Source organism: Schistocerca piceifrons, chromosome 3 (genome assembly GCF_021461385.2).
Source record: "Schistocerca piceifrons isolate TAMUIC-IGC-003096 chromosome 3, iqSchPice1.1, whole genome shotgun sequence".
NCBI classification, from domain to species: Eukaryota; Metazoa; Arthropoda; class Insecta; order Orthoptera; family Acrididae; genus Schistocerca; species Schistocerca piceifrons.
Window position 1 is genome coordinate 723,259,067 of NC_060140.1, and position 26,612 is coordinate 723,285,678.

The 26,612-nt window shown below is 40.7% G+C and overlaps 1 protein-coding gene across 1 annotated transcript in view; it reads right to left on the bottom strand.

Annotated features, from left to right (window-relative positions):
• Window positions 1–26,612, bottom strand: part of LOC124787690 (putative protein tag-53) — a 295,671-nt gene that overhangs the window by 150,239 nt on the left and 118,820 nt on the right. Inside the window, exon 13 of the mRNA XM_047254518.1 lies at window positions 3,966–4,115. Coding sequence (XP_047110474.1) covers window positions 3,966–4,115 — 150 coding nt within the window. The remainder of the gene's footprint in view (window positions 1–3,965; window positions 4,116–26,612) is intronic.

Here is a 26,612-nt window from a genome sequence, read left to right on the forward strand (position 1 = left end):
TGCAAAAAATGCTCAAGTTCAAAGGCTGCTTTACAATCCATGTCATCTGGATCTTTCACTCCAGAATCAGCTTTTCTGAACTACATATACTGGATTTATCCTTGCAACGCATCCTCCTGTCAGGCCTCATTCTCTACTAACCCACTGTCCTCCATCCTCAGCAAGTTTCCTCCTCCTCCGCTGTCCTGTCACCCCCTTCCAATCCATGCCTCCAAATCATCTTCATAGTATGACACACCCTACCAGTTCCTGTACCCACGTATCACACATGTTGTTTGTGGACCTGCTAAGCTTCCCTACCACACTCCTATCCAGTACACCTGCTGCCTCCCTCTGAGCAGCTAGCTACTAATGCCCAGTCCTTCCTCTGGCTTCCCATCTCTTTCTATCTCTAACACCACCACGTGCAACAACCACCCCACTCATCTACCTAACGAACTGCAATCCCCAATCCCCAAATTTTGTGTCTTGTTGGCGCGGTGTAGCGGCACAGGTGTGTGTGTGTGTGTGTGTGTGTGTGTGTGTGTGTGTGTGTGTGTGTGTGTGTGTGTCTGTCTATGGAAATGTATTTTCCTGTAACGAGCAAACAACCATTCAGTACTGAGGCATACATAGAGTGATAAACTACATGCTACATATGGCACACATTATCTATGACAAATGAGAGACTTGCTTTCCTTCCCTAAATGGGGTTACTCTCAGCCAAGATCAAGAAGCTGCTTGGAAAATGCTACAGCAAACTACCTTCCGACCACTACTGAAAATATTCTTGGCTCTCCAAAGGACCCACTGAAGCTTCACAAATCAGGGATATTTCACATCCTAAGGGAATGCGCTCACTGAAATATTTGGTAAATGTGCTGTGGATCTCTAAGTGTTGCAAGGAAGACATTAGGTGTGTACATGTGGGTCTTGCAGAGAATCAGCAATGGAAGAGAACAGCCGAAACGAAGCATATACATTCAATTTTAAGAACCCCCGGTTGCTGAATTAAGACAGCAGCTACTTGAAAAACCCACTAAAATATTCTGTAAAAAAATAAGATTCCACAAGAATCTTGTCAACAGGATTGAAGGTTATCAACTATGTTTGGTGTAGAATGCAATATGGGTCAAAAATGCCCACACAAGAGATTCGAATGCAGCTTCCAGCCCACTCCAAGCCTACCATTTCATCCCCCACACTGCCCAATGGATGCACAAGCTCCTGAGGTGCCCACTGCCTTGTGGAGGGGGCATATAAGAGATAATTAGTATTGTGAATCCGCTCTATGGAAAAGGAACTAACTAAAACTATAACTAAAGAAACATCTGAAAGATCTCAACACTTTATCAGAAAATGTTAAGTTTGTCTTTCATCAAAACGTCGTGGTATCCCAACATGACAACCGTATCCCAACATGACAACCAGCTGGAAATTCAAGACGTTTCATCATTTTTTGTCTTGTTTCTGTGCTTATTAACGACTCCACATCTCAGTTACACAGTGAGTTGTTACCTTTACTCCTTTCATTTTTTATATTCCAAATGTGACTTTCCATTATCACATTTGTATCATCACATGGCACCCTTTCCATCCCATTAAGTCACGTCACTTGTCCTTCATTACTGCCTTCTGTTTTATTGTCTGTATCTCCCTACATGTCTGTCTCCCCCTCACCCCTTCTACTGTCCATATGACCTGTCCCTAACATTTTGTTCTCTTCACTAGCCCAGCTGTGCTGAAGTCTCATGACACTCTGTAGCACAAGCCATACCTGCTTCAACTGCAGCCCACATTATGTACCTACCTCCCTGACCACCAGATTTCATTTTAACGTTTTTTTAAATTTGAAATTACCACATTTTAACCCTAGTCTATTCAAACCATTGAATATGAGTCCACAAGGCATGTGCAAGTGCACGGTGTGTACACTGTAGGTCATAACATAGTTCTGGGGTGTGAGAATATGTATCTGTGTATGTGTATCAAACACAAGAAAAGTAACTTAGGTCTTAGCTCATATTGGTTTGTACATATAGTATGAAATAATGATGGAAACAACAGGCAACGTGAATGTGCACAGCTGAACACCATACTACATGAACAAGTCATAAAGAGACTTTCATATAAGTAGTGGGTGTCAAATAGCCGACTGCAACTACTATGGTTGATGATTTACTTGCCTACGAAGTTCCAAATCTTCCAACTGTACTTATTTCTTGTTATTTCAATATCTAACACCACTAGATATGAACAGTAATTCACATTACAAAAAGGTGTCTAGACCCCTTTGATGAACTATATATAAATGACTAGAATGGGCAACTGTTTTGATTGTCACTAGTCAGCAGTTCCAAGGTCCTGTTGCTTGAATATGCTCATGTAAATCAAACAAGTTACACCCTGAATCACCTGAATCACCATCATGATATTTTTCAAACTTTGTGGAGATGATAACCACACAATAGGCATTAAATGATTAAATATTTATTCAACTGGAAATTATGTCCATCGACATCAGTATGACATTTGTGACTCTCATGGGCAAAAATATGCTTTATTTTTCTGGCATAGAAGCCAAGAGCCTCCAAATGTCATATTGAGGAATTTATTGTCATGTTTGAAAACCATGCTGGGTCAGTTAATGAAGGTTGCTGGCAGGAGGCAGCTATGTATGTATACGTCTTCCCATTTTATCTCAAAAATGCACTATGGTGTATTTGTGAAAAAAGCAGAGGATCAAGCCGGCTAGTCAAGAATGCAATGTGAGTGCTTGCACTATCATAGTGGTATATCTGTGTGGAATGCCAGTCACCTATTGAAGGGTATGACAACTGGGTTTATCATTTGTATCACAGTATTGTGCCTCTCTTTCACGATTACCAAATTGGTCCTATTGTCATATTGAATAGATTTCCACACCAACTCCAGGAGTTGCACAGGTGCGGGACTCCAGAATTGCTGCTTCCTGTGACCTTTTACCAGGTCATCTATGGGAGCATTTGCAGCAATCTGACTGCCATTGACTCTGACTCTGTACCATGCAAAATTTTGTTTTATGTGGTATTGCGTCAGCAGAAAATGACGTTTGGCAACTTGAGATCTTAACTCTGTTTCTAGCAATCTGTTCCATACAGTCTTTGCTGACGTTCATCCTGTAGCCTCTATCTGTATTTCAGCTGCTGTCATCCACCTACTTGTCTGAGCCAGAGTAACAATCCAATGACCATTTCATGATGTCGTCCTCCGGGAAGGAACCACACTCATTCTTCTTGTCACATTGTTTTCCTGAGCCTGTATTTATCAGAAACTGAGTCTGCCTTGATGCAAAACACCTTGTTATTTGTTTAGTTATTTATTTTCCCAAACTGGTTTCGGTGACAAATATCACCATAATCAGTGAGTTTTTTTAATTATTACATGGTGTAATGTTCTTGATCATAAACAAAGTGCGAAAGTTTTGTTTTTCTGTGTACAGAATCAGCTACATGCCATCCAACAAATCTGAAGATGACATGATGTACGCTGAGAAAAAACGGCAAAGAGAAAAAAAGCACAGAAAATACGCTGCAAACGGCGAGAATAATTCTTAAAAACATGCCGTAAAATACAATAAATAAGATTTTAAAAAACCACTGATAATGGTGATATTTGTCGCCGAAACTAGTTTGGGAAAATAAATAACTAAACATATAACAAGGTGTTTTGCATCAAGGCAGACTCAGATTCTCATATTGTTTTTTCTATGCAAACACAGACCAAATGGAAGAGTTCCAAGATAAAGTTATAGAGCCCATCCTACTACTACACACTGTATAGTATCAGGAAACCACAGATTCATTTTAATTATCTAGTGGCTCGACAAATTCAAAATTTTTAAAATCATTGGCAGTGCATTATGAATGTACCACTGCAGCACCAAAAATGTGCCTTTTTCAAGCATATTCTCAACGGTTGCACAATAAAATACTTTGGATTTTTACCTGTGGTTCTACAACAGAAACGTTTCCCACTGCTTTGCATGGCACCTCGTAAGTCCAGTGGCAATGATTGTTACTAGTGCAGGCCTGGCAGTTATGCAGCTGATTACATTCTGCAAGTTCACGGTTGGGACAACGATCTGCTGGTAAAACCTGTGAGAAAACAGGTACACAATAAAACATAATCAATGCAGTGCATTCAAGCATATGTAATAATGCAATGCCATTATACTACAATAATTGCAACAAAGTCTACATACTCAATTTTCCAAACTGATTAATGCTATATGGATCTGTTTTACATAATTCTACTAGTAGGAGTATGATTAAAAACTGAATATAGAAAAATAGCACTGAAGGTCTACAATCAATCTCCAGAGACAAACTGCATGTCATTTTTATTGTGCTCAATCACTAGCCTGCATCACCATGATCACTGGGTTCTTAATGTTTATAGCATTGATTTCCATGTGCAATCTGGACATGTTAATTTTATTCAACTTGGGGAAAAAAATAAGAAACAGGAATCAGAGTAAAAGATGATTATAGAGTCAGGCAGAGGGTTACCACATAAATTATGCTCTTGACCTTGAGTCCAGTATCTTGACCATTCTACCACTTCAATCCATGTGGAGGAGTGGTCACTATTTTTAATTAAATCAAGAATACAACTAAATGCAATTAATAAAATTAAGAATTTTCATACAAATTTGAGGCCTGTGGGCATAATTACTCAGAACATGCAGAAAGATGTCGAGGACAGTTCTCACAGAACTGGTTACAGCTGCTGCTTCAGTATTATCTGTGAAAAGTTGTCTCTGTCTGCAGCAGCTCATTGTTTCCTCTATATGCTTAGTAGCACTCTATCCTTTTCATAATAATGTTACCTAGAAAGCTGTCCCTTCTACACTCCTAGGGGCCATACATGTTTATACAGGAACACTTATTAATAAAGACATCAATAAATAAGGGGTGCAATGTAGACTAGCCTCCCCGTGGTGCACCCTGGGCAACGTGATTTTTTATCACGGCTAAATAGTCTACAAATCTGGCTGCTGGACCTGTGAGGATTTCCCAGCTTTACAGAATCAGCACAGACATGAACGCGAATACCTGAAACAATGGTTCCTCTCAGAACCCGTTGACCAAGGACATTGGAGATGTCCTTAAAATCCTACAACTCAACGTAGAAGGAATGAGTAGAGCTAAATCTGACTACCTAATTAAAGTCCTGGACAACCATTCAGTGGATGCTGTCTTGCTCCAGGAAACACATTGCGCTGACGAAAAGCAGTTGAAAAATAGATGCAAACTTCCAGGCTATTTCCTTGCTGCAGCAACTTACCACGCTAACTATGGCACTGCCACCTACTTTAAAAACAACACTGACCAGGTCCACGATATAAAAACACACACTGACCCAAGCGCCTATGTCATAAGAACAAAAATTGCTGATATTGAAGTCATCAACCTCTACAAACCTCCAACTCAGTCATGGAATGACTCTGCTATTTCCAACATACAACATCCTACAGTGACAATGGGCGATTTCAACAGCAACAGTACCCAGTGGGGATATAACAACACCAATGAGGATGGGGAGGGAGTAATGAAATGGGCGGACATAGGAGACGTCTTCTTGATCCATGATCTAAAGGATAAAGGGACTTTCCACTTGGTTTGATGGAAAAGAGACTACAACCCCGATCTGTGCTTTGTTTCCAGAGACGCCAAAAAGCTACCATTACGCTGCAATAAACAGATCTTGCCTGATTTTCCTCGTAGCCAGCACAGACCCGTCCTGCTACATGTCGGTATACAGATTCCAATAGTGAGATCTACACCTAAACCTCGATGGAATTTTGGCAAAGCCAACTGGGAAGCCTTTACCGCCAAAATGGACCACAACATCCAATGGATCCCACCCGCATCGAAGAATTACAACTGCTTTGTGGGATTACTCCTAGCCATTGCCAAAAAACACATTCCTAGAGGCTACAGGAAAACTTATATTCCCGGCTGGAGTCAAGAATGCATAGACCTATATAATGCATATTCGCAAAACAATGATCCTGAAATTGCGGACGAGCTTCTCCAATGCCTGGACTCAGCAAGACGAGAAAAGTGGCACACTCTCATGAAAAATATGGACTTCAAGCACTCCAGCAAGAAAGCCTGGTGCCTTCTTAAAAACCTAGGTGAAAGCTCCATTAAAACCTGTATGGGTGGCAACATACACCCCAAAGAGGTAGCAAACAGAATAGTTAACCTTACGAGAAAAACACCACGCAGCAACAAGGATAAGACTATGAAAGTAAAGAAAGAACTGAGAACCAAGCTCCAAAAATCCATACCTGACAACAATTTCTCAAAAACCTTTACCATCCTAGAGATCACAGAAGCACTGAAAGAAATGAAAATGGGTAAAGCGGCTGGGTTAGATGAGGTCTACCCCGAGTTCTTACGGCACCTAGGACCTCGAGCTCTACTGTGGCTAACTCAGTTTTACAATGACATCCAACGATCGGAAACACTACCACCACTATTTAAACAAACCAAGATCGTCACCATTCTTAAGCCTGGCAAAGATGGAAAGCTCCCAGAGGACTATAGACCTATAGCTCTTCTAAGCGTATGCTACAAACTATTGGAGAGACTTATTCTCAATAGAATAAAACCCATTGCTGAGAATTTCATTCCTATTGAACAAGCCGGATTTAGACCCGGTCGGAGCTGCTGTGATCAAGTATTATCTCTTACCACACACATTGAGAGTGGATTTCAAAGTAAGAAAAAGACAGTCGCCGTGTTCATAGATCTATCGTCAGCATATGACACAGTGCGGAGGGAGGCAATGATCCTTAAACTCCAACGCATTATTCCTTGCAAGAAAATGGCTACCCTAATCAACAATATGCTTTCAAATATATTTTTTGAAGTACACCTAGATGGAGAGATAAGCAAGAAATATAGGTTAAATGATGGCCTGCCCCAAGGATCCGTGCTAGCTCCATTACTTTTTAATATATATACATCAGACCTACCAGAGACATCTTCTAAGAAGTTTATCTATGCAGACGATATTGCTTTCACATATCAACATCAAGACTTCCACAATTCTGAAAGAATCATTGAGGAAGACCTTATCAAAATGGATGAATACTTCAAAACATGGAGGCTCACACCTAATACTTCTAAAACCCAAGTCTCCTGTTTCCACCTCAACAACAGACAGGCAAACTATGCACCCCACTTAGAGTTCAGAGGCCAGCTGCAATCCCCTCCCAAAGTATCTGGGAATTACATTGGACCAATCTCTGACGTACAAGGAGCACTTATACAAATGCGCAGCAAAAATCAAAACCAGAAATAATGTCCTACACAAACTCACTGGAAGTAGCTGGGGAGCAAGCGCCACAGTTCTCAGAACATCTGCTCTTGCACTAGTATATTCGGTGGCTGAATACTGCACTCCGGTCTGGCTAAACAGCACTCATACAGCAACGGTGGACACCCAGCTAAACGACACCATGAGGCTCATCTCAGGCACTATTAAACCGACGCCCCACCAATGGCTCCCGGACTGGCTAACACAGCCCCACCTCATCTAAGGCGAAGATCTGCACTGAAAAGGGAATGGCAAAAGTGCGCTAACAACCGTGACCTACCCTTACACGAAGACTGCAAGAATCCCAGCCACAGGTTCAAGTCCCGTAAGCCATCATGGAGATTAGGGCAAGAGCTGATCGAGGACAATTATGATATCAACGAAGCCTGGCGTCGGGAATGGGATATGTCTAACACTGATCACATTAACTTAGTCTCGGACCCAACCGTACGGCCCGAGGGCTTCGGTCTTCCCAGAAAATCTTGGACAACTTTAAATCGTATCCGAACAAGCTATGGTAGATGTAATTACTGGAAGCACAAATGGGGACAGACTGACTCACCCAACTGCGACTGTGGGAATCCACAAACTCTACATCATATTGCAATGGACTGCCCTACGAGGAGATTCCCTGGCACAATGCAGGAGCTGCACCTCCTGGAGGGAGATGCTTCTGGCTGGCTGAGGGACTTGGACATACAACCAAGAGTCTGGTCTACTCTTCTCCTTCTGAAAAACCTATTACTAGATACTATTACTATAATTTCTATGTATTTTTGTGTATTTTGTGTTTTACTTCCTTTTTAGATCTAATAATTGTTTGTATATATATATATATATATATATATATAAAAAATCAATATGCTTGTGTCTGTATGTGTGGATGGATATGTGCGTGTGTGCGAGTGTATACCTGTCCTTTTTTCCCCCTAAGGTAAGTCTTTCCGCTCCCGGGATTGGAATGACTCCTTACCCTCTCCCTTAAAACCCACTTCCTTTCGTCTTTCCCTCTCCTTCCCTCTTTCCTGATGAGGCAACAGTTTGTTGCGAAAGCTTGAATTTTGTGTGTATGTTTGTGTTTGTTTGTGTGTCTATCGACCTGCCAGCGCTTTTGTTCGGTAAGTCACCTCATCTTTGTTTATATATATATATATATATATATATATATATATATATATATATATATACACACACACACACACACACACACACACACACACAAAGATGATGTGACTTACCATACGGAAGCGCTGGCAGGTCGATAGAAACACAAACAGACACATACATACACACAAAATTCAAGCTTTCGCAACAAACTGTTGCCTCATCAGGAAAGAGGGAAGGAGAGGGAAAGACGAAAGGAAGTGGGTTTTTAGGGAGAGGGTAAGGAGTCATTCCAATCCCAGGAGCGGAAAGACTTACCTTAGGGGGAAAAAAGAAAGGGTATACACTCGCACACACACACATATCCAACCACACATATACAGACACAAGCAGACATATTTAAAGACAAAGAGTTTGGGCAGAGATGTCAGTCGAGGCGGAAGTGCAGAGGCAAAGATGATGTTGAATGACAGGTGAGGTATGAGTGGCGGCAACTTGAAATTAGCGGAGATTGAGGCCTGGTGGGTAACGGGAAGAGAGGATATATTGAAGAGCAAGTTCCCATCTCCGGAGTTCGGATAGGTTGGTGTTGGTGGGAAGTATCCAGATAACCCGGATGGTGTAACACTGTGCCAAGATGTGCTGGCCGTGCACCAAGGCATGTTTAGCCACAGGGTGATCCTCATTACCAACAAACACTGTCTGCCTGTGTCCATTCATGCGAATAGACAGTTTGTTGCTGGTCATTCCCACATAGAATGCATCACAGTGTAGGCAGGTCAGTTGGTAAATCACGTGGGTGCTTTCACATGTGGCTCTGCCTTTGATCGTGTACACCTTCCGGGTTACAGGACTGGAGTAGGTGGTGGTGGGAGGGTGCATGGGACAGGTTTTACAGCGGGGGCGGTTACAAGGATAGGAGCCAGAGGGTAGGGAAGGTGGTTTGGGGATTTCATAGGGATGAACTAAGAGGTTACGAAGGTTAGGTGGACGGCGGAAAGACACTCTTGGTGGAGTGGGGAGGATTTCATGAAGGATGGATCTCATTTCAGGGCAGGATTTGAGGAAGTCGTATCCCTGCTGGAGAGCCACATTCAGAGTCTGGTCCAGTCCCGGAAAGTATCCTGTCACAAGTGGGGCACTTTTGTGGTTCTTCTGTGGGGGATTCTGGGTTTGAATGGATGAGGAAGTGGCTCTGGTTATTTGCTTCTGTACCAGGTCGGGAGGGTAGTTGCGGCATGCGAAAGCTGTTGTCAGGTGGTTGGTGTAATGCTTCAGGGATTCCGGACTGGAGCAGATTCGTTTGCCATGAAGACCTAGGCTGTAGGGAAGGGACCGTTTGATGTGGAATGGGTGGCAGCTGTCGTAATGGAGGTACTGTTGCTTGTTGGTGGGTTTGATGTGGACGGACGTGTGAAGCTGGCCATTGGACAGGTGGAGGTCAACATCAAGGAAAGTGGCATGGGATTTGGAGTAGGACCAGGTGAATCTGATGGAACCAAAGGAGTTGAGGTTGGAGAGGAAATTCTGGAGTTCTTCTTCACTGTGAGTCCAGATCATGAAGATGTCATCAATAAATCTGTACCAAACTTTGGGTTGGCAGGCCTGGGTAACCAAGAAGGCTTCCTCTAAGCGACCCATGAATAGGTTGGCGTACGAGGGGGGCATCCTGGTACCCATGGCTGTTCCCTTTAATTGTTGGTATGTCTGGCCTTCAAAAGTGAAGAAGTTGTGGGTCAGGAGCATTCATAGTTACATTGGATCAAAAACTTTGTAGAAGTGGAAAAAATATGCTCTGCATTCTCTCAGTGTTCATTTTCAGTGCCATTTCAAGGTATTCAGCACCTTGAACATTGAAACTAATGACAAGTAACAACAATGTGAATACTATAAACTACATACATGTTAAAATGTGGTATAAATGCAATCCATTATTACGATAAATACTCGACAATCTTTCTACTGCATGGATTTGTAACAATTTTATCAATGTCACTCTATTTTAAACAAATCAGAAGAATTTTTAGAACTCACATACTATTTTCCTGTCAAAATTTAAAACATCTGATAAATGACTGGCCGTTCAACTGTTTTATTCTCCGCTACACCTGACAATCAGACTTTGCAAGATGTAAGGCAAAGCAGAAGATTCACAGACATTTCACGGAAAAGTTTCTGCTATGTGGACGATAAATTACAAAAGGCTCTCAGAAAAACACTTAAGACAGAATCTTTCACACCAAGTGGTCTTAAAGTATGATATCAATCCAATATCAGAAAAATTTTCAGGAGAGGCTTATTCTTAAGCAGTGCCTAGATACAGTCAAGCTAACTGAATGTACAATTTTTGGTTTTATGGAAAATTTTTTACCCATTTACAAGATCTTAAAAGTTATTTCTCCAATTATTAACTGCTATTGTTTTGTCATATTTGTGAATGACTGTTATAATATCAATTTCTGTGTAGTCCGTTATTAAATTTTTATCTTTGACGAAAACTGATTTATAACAATATTATGTAAAAGGTAGTGGCTATTCACCATAAAGTAGAGATGCTGAGTCACAGTTAGGTAAAAAAAAAATAGGCAACTGACACACACACACACACACACACACACACACACACACACACACAAACACGGCTCACACACACGTGACCACAGTCTCTGGCAACTGAAGCCAGACGCCTCGTTGGCCGAAAGCTTACTGTGTGACAGTCTCTTTCTTTTTTTTTTTTTTTTTGTACCTACCTGTGACTCAGTATCTCCACAATATGGTGACTAGCAACTATCCTTTACACAATACTGTTACATTCTGTCTTGGATTTTCCGTTGTTTGAAAACTGATTTATACCATTATTAAGATTTAAGATCGCCTTTTGTTTGAATAAGCTATTATTGATATTTTTAAATATGATAAATTGATTCTCATAAAGAAGTAAATTTAATAACATACCATGTCTCTGACATGCAATTTAAATGTTTAAGACCTTCCAACACAAGTAAAAATTATACATATAGCCGAAAAAAGTGTGCATGAGATTGCTGATGATAGCTAGGCTGCACTTAGGTACCTTAAAACCAATAGTTGTAAATAAAATATAAAAAAAGCTGCTCTTGTGGATTATTGATACAACAGGAACACACAACACAATCAATTTCTCACAAAGTATTGTATTAGCGGTGACACAATACTCCCTTACACAATAAAAGTTTTGTCCCATCTCTCTGTCACGTCACCTAGGTATAGACCATTTGTCCGAGGGTTGTCCAGTATTTTTACAGTTGTATCAATTCCAAGTAAAGTTGGTACATGTACACTCTTTGACATAAAACTCGACCGGCGGCCGGCCGCTTCAGAGGCTAACTCCGCGCCGATCGCGACATGGGACAATAAAACTGGCCAACTCGCTAATTCTCTAGGTCCGGTTATCTGCACAATCTGGCAACACTGTAGACTGCGGCACTTCCTGGAGGAAAACTTGTCCAATGACAGAGAAACACTAGGCTGATTACGCCTGTGGTCTAGCGGTAGCGTGCGTTGTTTCTGTTCGTAATGTCGGTGGATCGAGAGCAGCTGGCATAAAATATTTTTATATCATCTTCTGTCTGAATGCTGAAGAGGTGAATGTAATGGTAGCGCAGATTCAATCTATTTCGCTTTCTGACACACCGATATCAAAATTTTATCCAGTAATGATTTTGCGGCAGATTTCCTGCAGGCTGTCCTCCTCTGGACGCCGTATGCGGCAAAGCTCCGGGATGCATTTGCTGGCTACCGGCAGCGGCCGTGGCGACAGCAGCGGCGCTGCACTCCCCCGTTCTTTACCGAAAGCGCCTGTTCCCGGTCATCGCTTTTGATGATTTAAAACGCTTTATTATTAAATGTTGCCCCACAGAAAATTTATACGATTTCCATTCACGCTCAAAAGCAACGGAGACAGACGCCCTGATTAGTAGGCAGGTATTATATTACATTAACCGGCAAGAGCTGAGTATGGCCCGAAATTAATTTTATAGACTGGGACGAAATTAAACCACCTCGCTACATTCGATGAATTTATAAATGCTTCATACCTCGTTTCTTTTCCTTTCAAACTCAATTATTTGTGCAACTTTTGGTCAATGTTCGGATGTTTTCGTCAAGCCGGGGTGAGCGTCTGTGGTGTAAAGTGTATTACAGTTCTTGTTTCATTCCTTATGGTAACTTTATGCGATAAACTGTGTGAATTCCCTTGCAATGCATGCTCTGTAGCAGTGCAGGAACACTGCACATTTGGAGTTCCATGTATGGGTTCATGAAGTATTTAATGTTGATCGGAAGTGATAGTTAAGGTCATCAGATTTAGACCAGAAAAATTTGTCGTTTTGGAGGTTTCAGAGAACGGAAAGGAACTGCTAACGCCGGTGATAGAAAACGTCTACAGTGAAATGCTATTGCAAAAATTTTGAAGAGGGGAACTATATTAATCAACATGTGCACTTCATAAACAACCTTCTGGCATGTTAGAACTGTATGACGAACAAAACTCGAATTTATATCGTTGATAGTCGCTTTGAATCTTTTCAAGATCTATTTTACAGTGAAGCACCTTGGCATTTGCAAAGCAAACATCCATGATATTAACTTAATTTACTAAGTCGAATCGGACGAAGATTGATGTTTAAAGGCATTCCAGACTTCGTATAAAGAATTTTTACTAGCCGTTTGCAACTCCATTAATTAAAATGGAAAATAAAAGGTTGTAGTCAGCGGCTTCCACCGAGATTGGAACTGCTATGTCATACAGTACGACGACCGCAACGCACAAGGGAACCTCTTTTTTTTAAATTTTGCTGTTTTTCTTTTACTTTTTTTGACGATTACCCCTTTCTTTCTCTCTTATTTTAAAGCCCCTTAGGAAAATGGCAATAAAAAAAGAAACTAAGTGCCACCGCCACTTTTCATCCTATAACAAAAAAAAAAAAAAAAAAATCTGGTCCACTTCAGGCGTTGGCTCCTGACTAAACCTACCCCAAGAGCTGCCTATATACCAGGGGAAATATGGGAATTCAAGGTTAGGGCTATCATTACAAACAAAACAAAATCTTCCTTTTTCTGAATTTTATTTTTATTTTGATTTTTGTTTTGTTTATTTTTGTTGTGTAATTGATCAGACGCCTTCTGCGCCCCGCTGGTAATATGTTGAGTCACGTCTTCTCGAAATTTGTGTGTTCCATTCAGTAGTTCAGAAATGGTCATTGGTTCAAACTGGAAACCTTCTTCACTCTTGGCTGCAAGGCGGGTCTTGGAAAGCACTTCCAAGGAAGTTCGAGAAAAATTGTATTTTGCGTGGCGGACAACGACATAATGACGGTCGTTGAGGTATGTCCAAAAATCGAGTTCAGAGTCTACAGTTTGTCCAACTAGGTAGTGAATGGCATGTCCGCGAATCCAATTCGCAGCATTGGTCTTTGTCCGAGGAAAATAGTCACGTCCCGGAACTAATAATGCAAGGGGGGTATTCCGATTCAGAATGTCCCGCGTTAGAAAAGCCACAATATGACGAATAACCTCTGAGCTAACGACACACTGGCGACCACAGACGGACTATAGTCACTGCGATGTTGCCTGAGCCTCAAAACGCAACCTTAAAACACACAAACAGGTGTTACTTATGTGAAGAACGCCGTTCTTGGAGTCCAGAAATTAATTATACTTTCTAAGTGTCTCATCTTACAGTGGATTCTATCGTACGAGTCTTCGATGTGGAAAACGAATGTCAAGTGAATTTAGCGAGGTAACGCCAGCCTACACCCGGAAGTAAATGCACTATCAGAGTGTTGACAAATACTTGCTACGACGCTGCCATTTCTCGGTTCTCTTACGAGGCAGCTCTTCAGCGAAATGCTTGCCGTGATTCTCCGATACGGTCCTTCAGAGTGGAGACGCGCGCGCACGTTTGGTTTTTATGCGGCGTTCTCCCCTGATGGTTTCTGACGTCGCCTTGTGGGCTATGTCTACATTTGAGACATTCAATTATCCTTAATCCAGAATGATACAAGTTTCAGCTTCCGGCGTGGAAGAAGGCTGTTGATGCCGACATTATATCATTTCAATGTAGGGAAAGCAAAACGGGTCATTCAATGTTTCTCATTCAACATAAAGCATGTGAGATAATTTTCCGTAACATTTATAATCATCTAAAAATACAAACGAAGTAAAAATACATCTGAAGCTTATTCGAATTGAATATAATGTAAGATACCAAACGCTTTGCACCTCGATGTCGAATTTGTCCACGTGCAATCTTTTGCAGCGTACAAAAAGAATGTCATGATTACCACGAGAATGAAGAAATATGTTGGTACGGACGGAAGCAAGGAGAGGCGCAGTCAACAAATATTCGATTCCTCATGGCATTCATTTCATTTGAGACGTAAGAAGAGTTAAAGCGGGATATTACTTTCGTTAACACGAAAGATATGCCACACATATTGATAACGAGGAAGTCTGCGTCTTCATACGTTTCCTCCTTGAAATCTGTATGCTCTCTTATATACTAAGTAGCCTGATCATTGTTTCAGTAATGTTACCCTCTTGTTTGACCCCATAACGATGAACAGATTCCAAATGCATGTCTCTGCATGAAAGTAGCTGTTCGAACCCTTCCTGGGTTGCTTTTTGTGTTTTATTGCTTGGAATTCCTGAAGCAGACCACTGTGCCTTCTCCCCTTGTTGGTTAGGTCTCAAAACTAAACCGCTTTTTATCCAATGGCATAATTTATTCAGACAGCATCAGCACAAGACTGTCAAACAAAGCCTTCCATTTACAGTTACAACATTCTAACCAGCACTGACCGAAGTGTAATCCACGGTCATGGTCCGAAATTAGCAGCTGTCTGCTACTGTGGCAAAGTCCGTACTACACTTTCGATTCCGCAGCACCATTTTATCTGGTAACACTGTAGTTGAAGAGTTGTGCCAGCATGTCTGTCCTCACACTGTCAACTTTATGTATCTCACTTCTCCTGTAGCGTTGATCACAAGGAGCAGAAGTAAATGAGTGTATTCTGCATGACGTAACATTCAGTATTCCCATCTTTCATAGCCACTCTTTGTGTGCATCGATACCAAATAGGAATGTGAAAACTCTTGCGAGTGAGAGAATGACAATAACAATCGTAACAAGAACAATCAAATAATGAATAATGTTTATTCCAACGCAGAACGAGAATGGCTTTAAATATAAAAATCTATATCTACATCCATATCTATTGAACTTTGAGTTGGCACAATGCAAATATATTCTTAGCATTTAGTTACTGAATTTAGTTCGGGATGTTTGCAGAGAAAAGGAAAAGTCGGTACTTCTCGCTAGTGTAATATAATGTGAACCAGCAACTACCCTTTCCTTAGAACATGACTCAAGCAGGTCCCCAAGTAGGTACCAAGGCACTGCTGCATTCTGTTCCCTGACATTGCTCTGATGACGGTTAATGCAGATAGTTCCGATTATGAAATACAAAACGTATTGCAGGTTAGTTCCTAGGATAGTAACATTAAATTTGCGTTGTTGACGGCACATGAACGTGACGACTATCCTTATTACTCATCAATATAAAAAGACAATATTATGGGAATTTAGCAGGATTACTCAACATGAATTCTGAAATTGGTTGACAGACCGCACGTCGTCAAGAGTATACGATGTCCTAATCGCATTAGGAATATGAAGATCGTCTTCGACAGCTCGCAACTTTCACATTGCTATCTCCACCCTACTCCAGACAGCCCTCGGTGGAGTGCTGGACTGTGATTCGCTTCGTATCTCCTCTTTCGAGGATCTGAATCTCTCGGAACAGTATAGTTCAATCATTTCGTTCCTTTTCCCAAGACTGCAGTCTTCTCTGGGTCTCCTCCAAAGGTGTTGTTATTTCTGGTCAAACACGCACACATCTTACTGTTCGTGAGTAAGAAACTGATACTTAAGCTACGTTCGTGGATGCACGGTAGGTGTGCAGTTCGATTGTATCTTAGGCACAAAAGTTTGTATCCTTATTTTAGATTCAGACACCTAGCGGCTCGTAAGAAAAACCGATACGTAACATTTGATTTTTCTTAGTTAACAATCCGATTACATGTTGGGTTTGTATCTCCGTCACAGAACTTCATACCATGCACTTCATCTTTAAATGCATGCACACTTTGTTACTTCAGAATGGAGGTATATCAGACATCTTTCGTGGTTAGATAACAGGGACGAAAGCGTCTTGATAGGAGTTACGGTTTATTACAAAACTTGTCGTCTTTTATTTTCAAGTTTAGATTTGGTTACTGGTATTGGCAAAAATTTCGGTAATTCATGACTCTTTATGGCTAGTCATCAATATGATGTGATTAGATTAGATTACATTACATTAGATTACTTCTTGTTCCATAGATCATGAATACGACATTTCGTAATGATGTGGAACGTGTCATTACAATGAAAGATTTCTTTAAATACCATGATTCAATTTCTTTACAACAATTTTTTACACTCTCATTCTTTTTTATCTCTCTCTCTCTCTCTCTCTCTCTCTCTCTCTCTCTCTCTCTCTCTCTCTCACACACACACACACACACACACACACACACACACACACATAAACATTCTTTTTTATTTTTATTTGTTTGTTGTGCTCGACTATCGGCGAGGCACGAAAACGCCTGTGAATGAGTTTCTTAGTGTTGAGTACACTTACTAAAGAAATATAAAAACAACAATGAGAGTTACTGATTTATGATGCTTAGTTTGCAGTCAGTTCTGAGTATTATTAGTAACTACGCTCCAGTCCCTAAACCTGGTTACAGTAAGCGAGTCAGACGCATTACGTATTCCAGGCTGTAGCAGCCGCGACTTGGAGACACCAGCTATAGTCACTTCCCAGCCCGCTGTAGGATCACATCGGTTCGTCTTCTTCCTGCTGGTACTGTAACTGAGATTTGGCAACAAGGCAACGTATGTTTGGCAACTCTGTGATCGACGAGTTACTTCCTGGTGTGCACGGAATTAAGCCTCGAAGTTCACTTGATTTTACCTGTCATTTCCATTGAATAATCTGAGTTATTATCGCTTGAAGGGTAACAAAAGATTGTAAATTTACGGTTTTCAGCCCAGGAAAGTCGTTGCAGGTGGAAATCGCAACTAATCTCGACCTTTAAATAGCGGTTTACGAGTTCTAGGCACTATTGCCGTCGTAAGAGGACGCTCAGACCCATACCTCTTCGCCAGCTCTGTGGTAACGTGCTGACCTGTGGAAAAGTGTCTGTTATGGTTTGCAGTTCCAGTCTCACTGACTGCAACGTTTTTATCCCTTCTGTGAAAGAGCTGCAAGGAGTCGGATCAAACATCAATAAGGAAATCGCAAGAAAATACTTTCGGCTCATAGTGCAATGTTGAAAAACTTACAATGCTGCACAACAGGCAACGCCTCTTTCCACTGCTGACAAGCGAATTTTGGGTTACTAGGAATACGTAACTATATTTATGAAATGCCACATTTGCATACCTCTTGAGTACGACACAGCATAGCAATGAAACACAGACCCAATCAAAATCTAAGTGAGTAGTATTTTACTAATTCGTGTCGATAAAGGCACATTTGCGTACAGATACTCGGTTTTATTAAAACATACTTTCGTCGTAAGGTTATCGTGGTTAGTTTTATTTCATTTCTTATAATACAGTGCACAATTTTCGTAAGGTTTCCTTTAGTGTTGTTAAAACAATAGTAAACATGAGAGAGAAATTAATCATCAACGATATATGCGAATTCTCTGATGTTATCTATGACAGTATGACAATGCACGTGCAGTTTATTGATTACATGCATGTAGAAAACTTGTTCCGAGTTAAAGCTGTCAAACAAAGTTTGAAGAGAATAAAATCTCACTACCACATGACAGCTAATGTAGAAAATACTTTTCTGACATATTATGGCATGATGCGCTCTCCCTACACATCTTCGAGATGCATCTGCTGCCTGCTGTCTATTAAACCTGAACAGAACAAAATGTCACAGTAGTTAGCCCTTTTTCCACATGCGACTACTTTGGGTTGAGAAGTGAAGGGAAGTATGTTCAAAGTTCCATTAGATTGACAACTTCAGCAGACAGCAGAATTGCGTTTTAAAAAATGTAGCACTGAATGTATTCAAACTCGCGACATCTTATCTACGCTACTAGCTGACACGTAGCTACAACAGCTCCAGAGCTCGACAACTATTCCTCCAGAACTTTTTGATTCCACAGCACTGTGAGATTATGCATATGGCCAGGTCTTGACTTCTGAGAGACAAACAGTTACAGCTTTTCTTTTTTTTTTTTTACTGAACGACGTTTTCTACAAACAGATAGCGCAATAGAATAGCTCAAGTGGAAAGGAACACTTACTATTTAAACTTCTGCATCCTACACTGTTGGCAGTTCTGTGTAGGTGGCAGTTACGTGATTTTATTTAGGTGATTACAAAATATAGAGTGGAATGTATGCACTGGGTAGCCGAGGCAGCTAGTTCATGGTGATTCGGTCAACCAAGTAAATGAATTTACTGAACATGGTGCAAATTACTACAGGACGCCTGTGTGTCAGAATTCTCATCCAGTGTGGCGCAACGGCGTTACGATAGAAAAATGAGAGAAGAGGATTTTGTGGTCTGTTGGACGGATGGTAGGTTGTTATACCTATGGTCTGGGTTGGATTCCCACTTCTGTCAATGATTTTAGATAGGGAGAGACAGAGTCCATTCTCTCCTGGCTACACCAAGTGAAGAAGATGTAATGGCAGTGTGGTCTGAAAATTCACATTAAAGATGATTTTCCTTCTCTACCAAGTAGACGGTAGGTTGAACCACAATAAAGTCTGGAGTGGCGACATGTAGAAACTCTATCACCAGTAACCTTTCTTATACTAGTTATTTATTTCAAGTGATGAAACAAACGCTCTGTATGGTCACAGGACACTTATTCCATCTTTTATCTGAGCTTCTGTATGTCGATAAGATTGGTTCTGAACTGGGAATGCAACTCAGACCGCCCTTAACGCGGAATTTGATCCCTTCGTGACAATACAGCTCGGCTACAATTTGTTGTTTGTTCAAAACTGCAGATTCCTTAACATCTCCACATATTACGCGTGAATGGGATCGAATCCTGGCCCGGCACTAAAGATTTAATTATGTATTATCAAGCTCTAGCATGAGAACACCTATCTGCTGGTGGATAAGAATTTTGATTTTTAATGTATTTTCATTCGTTGTCAACACTAACAATATCTGACTTTTTTAACTCCCAGTGAGACACAGAACTATTTGCGAGATGACTGTAAGTTCAAGATATTCTGAGCAGCTGTGGAGAAAAATTCGGTAGCTGATGTCTCTTTGTGTGTAGTCAACAACGATATGTGTGGGGCTCTATTCCCAGTGAGCACTGAACTCTTCGTCATATTATTTCTAGGTCAAACATGCTCACATATCACTGCTGGCGCAACAAACCCATATTTAACGTTCATTTTCTCTAGAATATAACAGCGATAGGTGCCGGGTAGGAGTCCTGGGAAGGAAAAAATTAATGTTTCGTCTCGTCATTTCAGTTAAAACATCTAGCTACTGCCGCGAAAATCCGATATGTCACATTTGACTGTGCTTCGATAGCAATCCGATTAGGTTCTGGGTTCGAATCCGTGTCCAACACAAAGCTTTACCTCACGGCATTTCAAGTAAGTTACTTGTGAAGAAGCAATATTTAACATCTCTCGTAGTTTGTTAACAGGGACAATAGATGATGGGTAGGAATTCGCGTCTGTTAAACATGTTTGCGTTATGCAATTTAAAGTTGACATTTGCTAACTGATACTGTCTAAAATCGAGGTATATCACTCTCTGTATGCTTAATCAGGAATGACTGTTAGTTTCCGTCAGTAACGAAATCTTTGCTTAGTCTGCATGAGCTGGGTTTGAATCCATATGCGGAACAAGACGGTTCATCGTGTCATTTGAAGTTCATACATATTCTCAACTAGCTGCTCGTGAATAACTTAAATTTTTAATGTCATTTTGTGTTAAATAATAAGTACGGTATGTTACTTTGAAGAGGAAATCATGAATACGACGAACTTACTACGTGCATTACCAATCTGACGTAATAATGAGAGTGGTAACATTTCAGGTATGTCATTTATTGTAATAAATGTGAGCTTACAAGCCTTAAGGACAGTCTTATCTGTGATAAGGTGTTCCCTGATATTTGTAGTACCGTGGTATTACTTTACATCTTGAGTTATTGCGGTACAGAGCAGTGTTTCCTAGTGGTGACTTGTTGGAACCATTTTCAGTAGTCAAATGACTGTACCAAGGAGCGATTAGAGGACCTGCTAGACAGCTTTTTTTGAATAGGACAATGTTCCTGTCCAATAATTTTTAGATTAGTTACAATAAGCTTACGCTGCAAGAGAACTCGCTTGTATTTTTCAATATGTGGTCTGTTGTCGGTTGGAAGGCCTTACATTGCATCGGCAACTTAGTACAACTCCACCGAGGGCTGTCTGGAGTAGGGTGGAGATAGCAATGTGAAAGTTGCGAGCTGTCGAAGACGATCTTCATATTCCTAATGCGATTAGGACATCGTATACTCTTGACGACGTGCGGTCTGTCAACCAATTTCAGAATTCATGTTGAGTAATCCTGCTAAATTCCCATAATATTGTCTTTTTATATTGATGAGTAATAAGGATAGTCGTCACGTTCATGTGCCGTCAACAACGCAAATTTAATGTTACTATCCTAGGAACTAACCTGCAATACGTTTTGTATTTCATAATCGGAACTATCTGCATTAACCGTCATCAGAGCAATGTCAGGGAACAGAATGCAGCAGTGCCTTGGTACCTACTTGGGGACCTGCTTGAGTCATGTTCTAAGGAAAGGGTAGTTGCTGGTTCACATTATATTACACTAGCGAGAAGTACCGACTTTTCCTTTTCTCTGCAAACTAAATTCAGTAACTAAATGCTAAGAATATATTTGCATTGTGCCAACTCAAAGTTCAATAGATATGGATGTAGATATAGATTTTTATATTTAAAGCCATTCTCGTTCTGCGTTGGAATAAACATTATTCATTATTTGATTGTTCTTGTTACGATTGTTATTGTCATTCTCTCACTCGCAAGAGTTTTCACATTCCTATTTGGTATCGATGCACACAAAGAGTGGCTATGAAAGATGGGAATACTGAATGTTACGTCATGCAGAATACACTCATTTACTTCTGCTCCTTGTGATCAACGCTACAGGAGAAGTGAGATACATAAAGTTGACAGTGTGAGGACAGACATGCTGACACAACTCTTCAACTACAGTGTTACCAGATAAAATGGTGCTGCGGAATCGAAAGTGTAGTACGGACTTTGCCACAGTAGCAGACAGCTGCTAATTTCGGACCATGACCGTGGATTACACTTCGGTCAGTGCTGGTTAGAATGTTGTAACTGTAAATGGAAGGCTTTGTTTGACAGTCTTGTGCTGATGCTGTCTGAATAAATTATGCCATTGGATAAAAAGCGGTTTAGTTTTGAGACCTAACCAACAAGGGGAGAAGGCACAGTGGTCTGCTTCAGGAATTCCAAGCAATAAAACACAAAAAGCAACCCAGGAAGGGTTCGAACAGCTACTTTCATGCAGAGACATGCATTTGGAATCTGTTCATCGTTATGGGGTCAAACAAGAGGGTAACATTACTGAAACAATGATCAGGCTACTTAGTATATAAGAGAGCATACAGATTTCAAGGAGGAAACGTATGAAGACGCAGACTTCCTCGTTATCAATATGTGTGGCATATCTTTCGTGTTAACGAAAGTAATATCCCGCTTTAACTCTTCTTACGTCTCAAATGAAATGAATGCCATGAGGAATCGAATATTTGTTGACTGCGCCTCTCCTTGCTTCCGTCCGTACCAACATATTTCTTCATTCTCGTGGTAATCATGACATTCTTTTTGTACGCTGCAAAAGATTGCACGTGGACAAATTCGACATCGAGGTGCAAAGCGTTTGGTATCTTACATTATATTCAATTCGAATAAGCTTCAGATGTATTTTTACTTCGTTTGTATTTTTAGATGATTATAAATGTTACGGAAAATTATCTCACATGCTTTATGTTGAATGAGAAACATTGAATGACCCGTTTTGCTTTCCCTACATTGAAATGATATAATGTCGGCATCAACAGCCTTCTTCCACGCCGGAAGCTGAAACTTGTATCATTCTGGATTAAGGATAATTGAATGTCTCAAATGTAGACATAGCCCACAAGGCGACGTCAGAAACCATCAGGGGAGAACGCCGCATAAAAACCAAACGTGCGCGCGCGTCTCCACTCTGAAGGACCGTATCGGAGAATCACGGCAAGCATTTCGCTGAAGAGCTGCCTCGTAAGAGAACCGAGAAATGGCAGCGTCGTAGCAAGTATTTGTCAACACTCTGATAGTGCATTTACTTCCGGGTGTAGGCTGGCGTTACCTCGCTAAATTCACTTGACATTCGTTTTCCACATCGAAGACTCGTACGATAGAATCCACTGTAAGATGAGACACTTAGAAAGTATAATTAATTTCTGGACTCCAAGAACGGCGTTCTTCACATAAGTAACACCTGTTTGTGTGTTTTAAGGTTGCGTTTTGAGGCTCAGGCAACATCGCAGTGACTATAGTCCGTCTGTGGTCGCCAGTGTGTCGTTAGCTCAGAGGTTATTCGTCATATTGTGGCTTTTCTAACGCGGGACATTCTGAATCGGAATACCCCCCTTGCATTATTAGTTCCGGGACGTGACTATTTTCCTCGGACAAAGACCAATGCTGCGAATTGGATTCGCGGACATGCCATTCACTACCTAGTTGGACAAACTGTAGACTCTGTACTCGATTTTTGGACATACCTCAACGACCGTCATTATGTCGTTGTCCGCCACACAAAATACAGACAATTTTTCTCGTAATTCCTTGGGAGTGCTTTCCAAGACCCGCCTTGCAGCCAAGAGTGAAGGTGGTTTCCAGTTTGAACCAATGAACATTTCTGAACTACTGAACGGAACACACAAATTTCGAGAAGACGTGACTCAACATATTACCAGCGGGGCGCAGAAGGCGTCTGATCAATTACACAACAAAAATAAACAAAACAAAAATCAAAATAAAAATAAAATTCAGAAAAAGGAAGATTTTGTTTTGTTTGTAATGATAGCCCTAACCTTGAATTCCCATATTTCCCCTGGTATATAGGCAGCTCTTGGGGTAGGTTTAGTCAGGAGCCAACACCTGAAGTGGACCAGATTTTTTTTTTTGTTATAGGATGAAAAGTGGCGGTGGCACTTAGTTTCTTTTTTTATTGCCATTTTCCTAAGGGGCTTTAAAATAAGAGAGAAAGAAAGGGGTAATCGTCAAAAAAAGTAAAAGAAAAACAGCAAAATTTAAAAAAAAAAAGAGGTTCCCTTGTGCGTTGCGGTGGTCGTACTGTATGACATAGCAGTTCCAATCTCGGTGGAAGCCGCTGACTACAACCTTTTATTTTCCATTTTAATTAATGGAGTTGCAAACGGCTAGTAAAAATTCTTCATACGAAGTCTGAAATGCCTTTAAACATCAATCTTCGTCCAATTCGACTTAGTAAATTAAGTTAATATCATGGATGTCTGCTTTGCAAATGCCAAGGTGCTTCACTGTAAAATAGATCCTGAAAAGATTCAAAGCGACTATCAACGATATAAATTTGAGTTTTGTTCGTCATACAGGTCTAACATGCCAGAAGGTTGTTTATGAAGTGCACATGTTGATTAATATAGTTCCCCTCTTCAAAATTTTTGCAATAGCATTTCACTGTAGACGTTTTCTATCACCGGCGTTAGCAATTCCTTTCCGTTCTCTGAAACCTCCAAAACGACAAATTTTTCTGGTCTAAATCTGATGACCTTAACTATCACTTCCAATCAACATTAAATACTTCATGAACCCATACATGGAACTCCAAATGTGCAGTGTTCCTGCACTGCTACAGAGCATGCATTGCAAGGTATTCACACAGTTTATCGCACAGAGTTACCATAAGGAATGAAACAAGAACTGTAATACACTTTACACCACAGACGCTCACCCCGGCTTGACGAAAACATCCGAACATTGACCAAAAGTTGCACAAATAATTGAGTTTGAAAAGAAAAGAAACGAGGTATGAAGCATTTATAAATTCATCGAATGTAGCAAGGTGGTTTAATTTCATCCCAGTCTATAAAATTAATTTCGGGCCATACTCAGCTCTTGCCGATTAATGTAATATAATACCCGCCTACTAATTAGGGCGTCTGTCTCCGTTGCTTTTGAGCGTGAATGGAAATCGTAGAAATTTTCTGTGGAGCAACATTTATAAAGCATTTTAAATCATCAAAAGCGATAAGCGGGAGCAGGCGCTTTCGGTAAAGAACGGGGGAGTGCAGCGCCGCTGCTGTCGCCACGGCCACTGCAGGTAGCCAGCAAATGGATCCCGGAGCTTTGCTGCATACGGCGTCCAGAGGAGGACAGTCTGCAGGAAATCTGCCGCAAAATCTTTACTGGATAAAATTTTGATATCGGTGTGTCAGAAAGCGAAATAGATTGAATCTGCGCTACCACTACATTCACGTCTTCAGCATTCAGACAGAAGAGGCTATAAAAATATTTTATGCCAGCTGCTCTCGATCCACCGACATTACGAACAGAAACAATGCACGCTACCGCTAGACCACAGGCGTAATCAGCCTAGTGTTTCTCTATCATGGGACAAGTTTTCCTCCAGGAAGTGCCGCAGTCTACAGTGTTGCCAGATTGTGCAGATAACCGGACATAGAGAATTAGCGAGTTGGCCAGTTTTATTGTCCCATGTCGCGATCGGCGCGGAGTTAGCCTCTGAAGCGGCCGGCCGCCGGTCGAGTTTTATGTCAAAGAGTGTACATCAGTAGTGTATATCCTTTTTTGGACCAGGCAAAACAAGTCTGCAAATCTTAACTGAGTTCTGCATCTTATCAGGACACCAAAGATGAAGCTATTTAAGGCACATAATCATGACAGCCTGTAGAAGTCAAAACACATGTACCTTTGCTATCAGAATACTGTGTACTGTCAGCATCTATGATACATGTATACACTTTGAATCATTCCTTGATGTCATATGGAGTAGTCACATCAGGCCATATATTATCTCAAGTTATGAACCTCAGAGCTCAACTACAACAAGATGGGGGGGGGGGGGGGGGGGTCCTACTCTGACATCACAATAAATGTACTATACGATGAAATTTCTTGTTGACATTACACAACTGCTTAAAAATAACAGCTACATGTATTCAGTGAAAATAAGCCAGAAAATTAATCTTTATGTGGAGAAAATATCTTTTTCTATAATTCAGGAATAAAGTTTTATGCATTTTCAGCAGCCTTCTGCAAAGACTGAAAGTAGTATAAGACAAATGCCACATTTAGAAGTATATGATCCTTTCCCAAGATAAAAATCTTGCACTTTAGAAATGTCTGTTATTACTGCAAATTATTAAAATTAATGTAATTTAGACAGTGTTGTTCCTGTAGTGAGAGCTCAGGATTTTTATTTGACTGATCATACTAATTGTGAATATCTTCAATTCATTTCAGACAATTGCCAGCACTGTTCTCAACAAACATAGGTCACAGGTGTCATCTTCCCCATTCTCTCACCATTGCTATTGGTTTTAAATTAATTGTTATTGTCATCATTATTCAGCATGTCATTTACAAATTTATATTATGCAGTGAGATATTCCATAATTGTGCAGCAATTTTATCTCTATACATGAAGAATAAAACACTAGAATTGTTCCATTGTAAACTGCATCTAGTGCTACATGAAGCCAATTCTCCACAATACAATGTAAGCTAACTCTCTGCTATCCGGTATTCAAATAATATTAGGCAGTTACAGATGTACTGAAGTACATCACACAGCAGAAAGAGCACGGATTTCTACACAGACAATAGTTCACAATGAGAAGACTATCAAACACTACTTTTGAATAAGTCTTTCTAGAGTGTACAATGTGCCTTGAAGCTGCTACTCAGCAGAAAATGTGGAT